Here is an 8,973-nt window from a genome sequence, read left to right on the forward strand (position 1 = left end):
AATGTTCGAAAAAAAAGACCTTTACTTTTACTAATTAGGTACATCTATATCGTTATTATTAAACCACTTGAATAATGGTCTATTGGTAAAATACTTCGGAAGAATGATATTCCATTTATTTGAGTTCTAATTCAGTTCGGTTGTATGTTGTTCTTATAGGTATGAAAATTCATTTGCAGTGACTTCAAGTCATGACACATAATCTCATATTTACACAGAGATTAATCGTAGTAAGTAGGCATGAGCAAATGGACCAAACCGGTCCGACCCAGACCCGAACTGGCTTCGGCCAAAATCAAGAACCAAACCGGCCCGGCGGTTCTACCGGTTCTGGTTCCGGGTCCATTTTTTGCCGAGTTTTCGATTTTGGAACCAGTTTGATTTGACACGCTTCCTTGCGGGGCTTGTAACTTATTCAATTTTTAATCAAATCAATCATTTTTATAGTCTAAACTTAACTACAAAACCTAAACTAAGTGTAGGAAAAAGATTCAAGTCAAAAAAACTTAAATTGAGTGAGTTATGCACATTTGAACAACAAAGTCAGATTACATTTAATTGCTGTAACATAAAAAAATTCTGATTTGACACCCTTCCTTGCGGGCTTGTAACTCATTCAATTTTTAGCCAAATCAAGCGTTTTAATAGTCTAAACTTAACTAAAAACCATAATCTACATGTAGGAAAAGAATTAAGGTCAAAACAAGTTAAATTGAGTGAGTTATGCATATTTGAACAACAGAGTCAGATTACATTTAATTGTTGAAACTTAAAAAAATTCTGATTTGACACGCTTTCTTGCGGGTCTTTTAACTCATTAAATTTTTAACAAAATCGAACGTTTTTATAGTCTAAAATTAACTACAAATCCTAATCTACATGTAGGAAAAAGATTCAGATCAAAACAAGTTAAATTGAGTGAGTTAGACACATTTGAAGAACAAAGTCAGATTACATTTAATTGCTGAAACATAAAAAAAAATTCTGATTTGACACCCTTCCTTGCGGGGCTTGTAACTCATTCAATTTTTAACCAAATTAAGCGTTTTTATAGTCTAAACTTAACTACAAATCATAATCTACATGTAGGAAAACGATTCAGATAAAAAAAAAGTTAAATTGAGTGAGCTATGCAACTTTCAAAATTTGAGTGAGTTATCCAGTCCGGTTCCCGGTTTTGGGCTGGTTCCAACGACCGGTTCTTATCGGGTCCCGAGTCCAAAAATTGACAAAATTATAGTATCGGTTCCGGCCCGACTAGTTCCGGCCGGTTCCCCGATACATATTTTCATCCCTAATAGTATCATATGTTCTGATTAGAAAGACATTTCTTTCGAAAAAAGATATTAATAAAATTATAAGATACAAATAAATAATAATAGTAAGAACGTGGCATCCTTATCCATCAATTGGCACCCGCCAAACTCCAACAAGAAAAACCCCATTGGTTCGTCCCCACCATCCCATGGCTTTTCCATAAATATAATCGATCAAAGATTGTATTATATATTTATATTGTTGGTAGTAACGAATTAAAAGAGAGGTTAGTAAGTCGTTTATTTAATTATATATTGGTGATCATAATTTGAATCTAATGGGATCATATTTAAAATAAAACCATGAAGACTAAAGTAAACGAGAATAAAAAATTATGCCAAAATAAATGGACCGTATGAGTCAAAGTAATATGTTGAATTGGATTCGGATCAAACCCAATCGTTTTTCGTAAGGGTCCAATTAATAACATAAACTAAATATAATTATATAATACATGTATATAATATTTGGAATAAACCAATTCAAGAGTTTGCATGCATAAAATTATATTCTAGTATCTTTGATATACTTATTTTATTAATTTTCCATATTACATATTTGAATAATAAAAGATGATTCAAAACGACTCTTTAATAAATACACTAGTCGACATTATCTTCGCCACAATGTACTAAACTATGTAATTAAGTTGTTCTCAGCCTGAGTCCAAAGTCTATGCTAATTATACACCACATCATATAAGATTACTAGTGATTTATGAATATTTTAAGCTATAAAGTATGATACCATATATTCTCTCACCTTTTGAATGCCCACTAGCTCCATATTATTTCTGCCTGGTCTCTTTTCGCTTATTCTCATCTAAGAAATTGTCTCTCTTAGGGTCAAGAGAGTTCATATTTATCTGCTACATCATTGTCATATCAGTTTTTATGTCTGTTTATCACTTTCACTTCTCTCATCCTACACCACATGTACTTTCATTTTGTTTGCCATGTATTGTGGAGTATCAACTTCTACTTGTCAAATTTTGTTTTCATCTTAGCCACATATCATATTTTCTTCGTCTTTTAAAATCATATTATGAATATTATGCATACATACACTACAATAACTCTTCTAATCGCTAAGAATATTTTTGAGACTTTCTACTCATCCGAATTGTTCAGGACAATTCCAAACTGTTACAAAGCTTCAAAATACTTTGGAATGTTTTTGTACTAAACACACTTCTCCATTAAACTCAACGTCTCGACATTAGCTATATTACTTCAATTTGAATAGATATTGACGGAAGCTATATTACTTGCAAATTATAAATAATTCTAGCAAATTAAAAACTTGAGGGAAGTTTTAATGTTTTATTACTTGCACGTTAATTTGACTTGTTATATAATAAAAACCAATATAAAACATGGCTTGACAACTTAAAACAACAAAAATAATACATAGTAAATGATTTAATGTAAAAGTAAATTCATATATATATATATATATATATATATATATATATATATATATATATATATATATATATATATAATAATAATAATAAAATTAGATTGTAAATTGTTATTTTAGTGAGAAATCCGACTACCAACCATTAAAATTTGATAGATTCAAGATAACAACCACAATCACACACGATAGTTCATCTACTAAGACATGTACAATTACATCACAAACAATATCATAATAAACATAAACGTATTTTAAATAGCAAGATTAAAGTACATATGCACATAGTTTCTATCAGCGATTAGTTTTATTATGTCTGAGGTCAAACCCATGATCTTTTGTTAGAGACGTCTTGTTAGACATCATATTAACAAAGTGAGTTAGCCCCAACTTATGGTAAATTAATATAAAAAACAAAGGTATGGGTGAAGAGACACGATTTCGAAACTATATATCATTTAAGAATTTAAATTATAAATGAAAAATAAAATAAAATATTTGATTATTAAAAATTCAAATTGATGTTTTATCTATAATTAAATTCCACAATGTATTATAATTTCCAAATTTTTACATTATAATTAAATAACATGTTTTATCCTTGTTTTTACAATAAATTCAAAAAATATTATATTGTTGGAGATGGTGGAGTCCTTGAATGGGATCCATGCATTTTCTTTGACTTTATGACTACGAATATGAGTGACATTTGCAGCTTGTATGTTTTTTTCCTTGCAACTTGCAATCTTTTATTATATACATTTATTACATTTTACGACGTCGGTACCTTTTTATACTCTATTTTGTTTTTAACAAATTCAACAAAGTTCTTTCTTTCTTTCTTTCTTTCTTTTTTTTTTTTTTTTTTTTTTTTTTTTTTTAAATATACAACGATTTCTGTTTTATTTTTGTGTATCTAAATCTATGCATACATACTTTATCAATTAATTTGAGATGTTATTCCTAATATTTAACTAAAATAATATAAGTATTTATTGTATATAATCGGGAAGCATTATCATTATATTATACAAAGTAGTAGAATGTAGGATAAATTACACGGATAGTCCCTATGGTTTGAGATAATTTGTACGCTTGGTCTCTAACAAACTTTTTAACTAAGATCATCCCTATTATTTTTTTTGTTGCGCACTTAGTCTCTCATCGACTTAGAAAGACAATTATACACTTTCTGATTTTATTTTTACTTTTCTTTTTGTTATTTTTAATATAATGTGAAATTAGGCCCACCACTACCATTTATTTCTTCCCATTCTTCTTTTTCTTACCAGATTCTCCATCACCCTCTTACCCCATCAGAAATTTTAAAACATTCACCCAACGCCTAAAACACACACTATCGATTTACTCATCTATTCCCCATCGATTTCCTTGATGGTCATGAGATAAGTGATGGCCAGTAATCATCGTCCAGGTTGCAGCGACGTTGACGGGCGGGTTGTGGTGATGGAAGTTTGATGACGATAAAAGAGAGAAAAGAGGCATCTTCTGTTTGATTCAGTGGGTTCTTCAAAGCTAAAGTAGAGAGAGGCAAAAGAAGGCGAAGGGCAGGGCTGGACGCAGGGAGTGCACAGGAAAGTTAGGGGTTGCAAGATAGTAGAAAAAATAAAAATTTTAAAAATTTTCGAAAAATTTTCCACTACGGCCGGAAAAGTTAGTGGTTGTCGGTGCCATCGGTGAACCCCCTAAATCCGCCCATGGCGAAGGGTACTTATAAAAATCTATATTGCAATGGACGATGTTTTTAGGTTTTGATATCGATTTAAGATTTGCAAAAATCAAGAAACAATTTTAGCCCGAACATCCTTCTAATGTATGGTTTATTTTTTCTCACTCTATCTCCTGGTTTGTCGGAGAATGGTCTGAGAGTCACCGCCACTCCACCGCCGACCATACTCCCCACCTTAGAGCTTAATATGCTCTCTTTCACCGTCTGATTCCACCCGCCATATATGACCTAAATCTGCCATCTTTGACTCCATATGTTATGGGTAAACCACTTTAATTGCTATGGTTTGTTCCTTTCAGAGAATCTCAGAAGTTGCAACTCTAATTTAAAGAGACATGAGTTTTCGTTTGTGATACACATGTGAGATCAGACAATTTAGCAAGGGGGTAGAATTTGAGGTAGTTACGACTATTTAACTTTTGGTTCAAGAATTCCTCGATGTTCTTAGCGTACATTTTGATTTAAGGATTTTTAACTAGGTTTGATTTCATCCTAGGCTTATTGTATTGATTTTTTTTATAATCTTGATGGATTGGAGAAGGTGAAGCTAGAGAAGATTGATGGGTTCCTTTGATATTTGATTCTGATTTTGGGTGTTTTTGTTAGTAGATTGTATTTGTGTTTTCGGTTAATCGATTATATATGGGTTCTTTTTGTAATTAGATTGTATATGAGTTTCATTGATTTAATGTTTACTTGTTCATTAATTGCTCAGGTAAGATAAAGAACTGATGAGTTGCAGTTGAAACATTGGATGGAAGATAGTCTTACCGGAGAAGCATTGAGGTTGAGGGGTGGGATGGTGAGGTCCGATGAGGTGTTTCCGATAAAGATATAGGAAAGAGTTGGGAAGAGAGTAGTTGCGGGACCCATCTATGTTTAGTAATAAATATTAATAACTATTTAAATAACAAAAAATAAAAAAAAAATAGAAAAGGGCATTATAGTCTTTTGAAGTATGGTGAAGACTAAGCGTGCAACAAAAAGAAACAATAAGGACGATCCGAGTTAAAAAAAAATTTAGAGACCAAAAATACAAATTCCTCGAAACCATAGGGACCATTCGGATAAGTCACCCTAGAATGTAATTTGATTGAAAAGTAAAGTAAAAGTGAATAATAAGTGATATCTGAAAGTGAAAGGGCATCAAAATATTATCCAATAAGCAGCCAAAGATAGAAGCGGAGGTAAATCTCCGCGAAAACACGGAGCCGCTCTCGCCCAATACTTTGGAATCCACCCACTTTCTTAACCCAACCATGGTTAACTTAACCCTAACACCCTTCCTTTACAAATTCCCTTCTCCCCTCAATTTTCCCCATCTCTCCTCTCGGTTTCATTTCTCCACCTCCAAACCTCATCCTCTCCCTCTCTCTCTCTCTGTATATTTGTCGGCAAACACCACGCACACACACACACAAACACAGAGAGTAAATCTGAAGTACCTGGCGTTTCAACCATGAGTTGCAATGGATGCCGAGTCCTCCGAAAAGGGTGCAGCGATAGCTGTATTCTCCGCCCCTGTTTGCAGTGGATTGATACTCCTGAAGCTCAAGGTCACGCCACCGTATTCGTTGCCAAATTCTTCGGCCGCGCCGGTCTCATGTCCTTCATCTCCGCCGTTCCTGAAACCCAACGTCCATGTAAACCACCTCACCTCGCTCAAAAACTTGCTTAATTTTAGATTCCAAACAACTGTTTGTGTGTGTGTGTGTGTTTGTTTCGGTAATTTAAAGTAGATAGTGCATGACAAATTCAATGCTAGGGTTTGGAAATTGGAGTCGTTTTACTTTTTGACTTACCTAAGTTTATTTTGCATCTACAGCTCTTTTTCAATCGCTATTATTTGAAGCTGCCGGTCGGACGGTGAATCCAGTCAACGGAGCAGTCGGACTTTTGTGGACAGGGAACTGGCACCTGTGTCAAGCATCGGTGGATACAGTTCTCCGAGGCGGCACTTTACGCCCGATCCCGGAGCTTAGCGACGGATTCCCGGCGATGCCAAAACTCGGTGATTCCTCGGAAATAGATGTAACTCGCTTTGACTTGCTCGAACCTCAGGATCCGGTCACACATCCGCGGTCGAAAGTGCAGAAGCGTCGGCGAGCCGGTGAGTCGCCATCAAACATGACACAATCGCACGATCTTGAACTCAATATAAATCAGAGCTTTACAGCTGTTAAAGGCTTCCCTGAGAAACGGCGGCAGGGAAGTCCGTCGATGAATTCTGAAGACTCCGTGACTACAACGTGTTTGGGCGGCGCCGGTGGGCTTGGAGAGTATAGTTTTACTCAAGGAGGAAGAGAAGTGCATCTGCTGAATCTGTTCAAATGATGAGTTGTAGCGTAAATTTTGATCTGGAAGGAAATATGTTTGGTCGGATTTTAGATTCCGGCGACTTTTTGTAGTTCACGGGCACAGGATTTCCCTCCGTCTGAGATTTTGTTTTTTGTAAGGAGGGGAAAATGAAAGTTCGCCGGTGATTCCCATTTACATCTTCTGTTAAATCTCATTGTAGCAAACTTGAGACTTGTAACCGGAAAATAAATTATTTGTTTTAAAACAAAAACGTTTTCCTTAAATTTTCACTTTTCAGTAAAAAAAAGTAAATTTTCCTTGTTTTTGTTCTTCTTAATATTTTAATATTTTTATTATATCATATAATTATTTATTTATTTATTTATTTATGCTTCAATTTATTATAACCTTTAGACTAAACTACACAAATGGTCCTTGTGGTTTGCTGAAAATTGTCATTTTGGTCCAAAAAGGTTTGGATTAGCGCCACAAATCCAAAGTTTTCATTTTATTGCCAGTTTGGTCCAATCTACTTGAAACTTTTTTGAAATGATGATTTTACCCTTCTTTTTTGTTTTTTTTTGTTTATTTATTTATATATTTTTATGATTAAAAACTTAATAAAAAGTTACCCCTCTCTCTCTCTCTCTCTCTCTCTCTCTCTCTCGGGTTCACTTCCTACTTCATCCAATAAACACCACAACACTCTCTGTACTCTTGGAACGTCCCTTTATTCATCTTAATCTGTTCAGAAAAAAAAAACAAGCCCTTTTTTTCATCATCTTTTACACATCCCCTTCTCTATCAATAACCCATAGAAGACACGCAAAAAAAGGACGGATGTCGTTTGGTAGATTGTTACATCGGAAAGCAATAGACGTTGTTGGAAACTATCAAACGCAACAAATTGGTTCTTTAAAGTCTTCGATAGAGAGAAATCATGCATGTCGTTTGGTTTGCGGGTTTTAGATTGGAGCATTTTTCAGATCTGCGATAGGAAAAGGTTTCCAGATGGCGTTATGGTTAGGGTTTTTCGTTCTTCAACTAGATCAAAATCGATTGTTGGTCCATCTGATATATAACAAAAACACTAAATCAGATCAGTAAGAAGGTATGAAGAAAATATGGAAATAGAAGCGGGTTCTCATTGTAAAGTAGAGTTAAAGATTCCCACATGATGCTCATACACTTCAAAGAAGAATACCTCTGGGTTTGAACCTGATTTTTCGGTGAAGTCTTTGTGCAACAAAAAAGTTGAAAGTTGAAACTGGGTGTATTTGGCGTCGACCTACTTGGCTTACCAGATCCTTGTTGACTACAATGGATGAAGCATCATGAAAATTTCTATGAATGATTTAATTTCTCATGGTCTGATCGATTTCAAAGGAAACACCAATCTATAATAAAGGAGATAGGAGACGATTTTTACAGAGTTTATTGGGATTGTTTTGGGTTTGAGTTACCATTTTGTGAACCAGAGGGATAAGAGGAAGAGAAGAGTGGAGAATGAATTGGAAGCCTCCTTGTGGATCTATGTGCTTGTGGGGAGAGAGAGAGAGAGAGAGAGAGAGAGAGTAATTTTTTATTAATTTTTTTAAGAGAGAGAGAAAGGGGTAATTTTTTTAATCATAAAAATATATAAATAAATAAATAAACTGAAAAAAACAAAAAAGAAGGGTAAAATTGGTATTTCAAAAAAGTTTAAAGTAAATTGGACCAAACTCGCAATAAAATACAAACTTTGGACCTGTGGTGGTAGTCCAAATATTTTTGGACCAAAGTGGTAATTTTCAGCAAACCACGTGAACCATTTCCTTAAATATATTATAACCGGGTGAAATTATCGAATAACAATATCTTCCTTAAATATATTCAGATTTTTATGGCAAGATATTGTTATTCGATAATTTCAATATTCACCCGGTTATAATACATTTAATTTCACAAATCTTTTTTTTTTTTCATATTGTATGTTTTTATAAAAAAGATTATACATTATTTTTTGTAAAAACATTGCATTTATATTTTATTTTAAAAGTTGTTTCTTGATATACAAGTTATTTTTTTCCATATTTAAATGGTTTAAAACATAAAAATACGTTTTTTGAAATACATGTATATATTTTTATGTATTTGGAAATATAGATATATTTTTTAAAAGTATAAATATAAATTTTTACATTTTTTAT

At 33.4% G+C, this 8,973-nt stretch overlaps 1 protein-coding gene and 1 long non-coding RNA gene across 2 annotated transcripts; one reads left to right on the top strand and one right to left on the bottom strand.

The window, feature by feature from the left end:
* The first annotated feature begins 5,798 nt into the window (after positions 1-5,798).
* LOC145087483 (LOB domain-containing protein 37-like) lies at positions 5,799-7,068 on the top strand. The gene is made up of 2 exons (XM_079025438.1): positions 5,799-6,129; positions 6,312-7,068. Exons 1-2 carry the CDS (start codon positions 5,946-5,948, stop codon positions 6,818-6,820), a joined length of 693 nt encoding a protein of 230 aa, XP_078881564.1. The 5' UTR covers positions 5,799-5,945; the 3' UTR covers positions 6,821-7,068.
* A 431-nt stretch (positions 7,069-7,499) lies between these two features.
* Positions 7,500-8,285, bottom strand: LOC145087484 (uncharacterized). The gene is made up of 2 exons (XR_013700820.1): positions 7,989-8,285; positions 7,500-7,855 (listed from the first exon to the last, which is right to left on the bottom strand). It is a non-coding gene; the product is annotated as an uncharacterized LOC145087484 (long non-coding RNA).
* Positions 8,286-8,973: the final 688 nt, after the last annotated feature.

This window comes from Lactuca serriola, chromosome 2 (assembly GCF_051521515.1).
Source record: "Lactuca serriola cultivar US96UC23 chromosome 2, Lser_US96UC23_V15, whole genome shotgun sequence".
Lineage (NCBI taxonomy): Eukaryota > Viridiplantae > Streptophyta > Magnoliopsida > Asterales > Asteraceae > Lactuca > Lactuca serriola.

Excerpts from the sequence above, each read along its gene's own strand:
- LOC145087483 (XM_079025438.1), top strand. The coding sequence starts at position 5,946 with ATGAGTTGCAATGGATGCCGAGTCCTCCGAAAAGGGTGCAGCGATAGC. Across the intron at positions 6,130-6,311 it reads TCCTGAAACCCAACGTCCAT|CTCTTTTTCAATCGCTATTA; the intron begins GTAAACCACCTC and ends TTGCATCTACAG.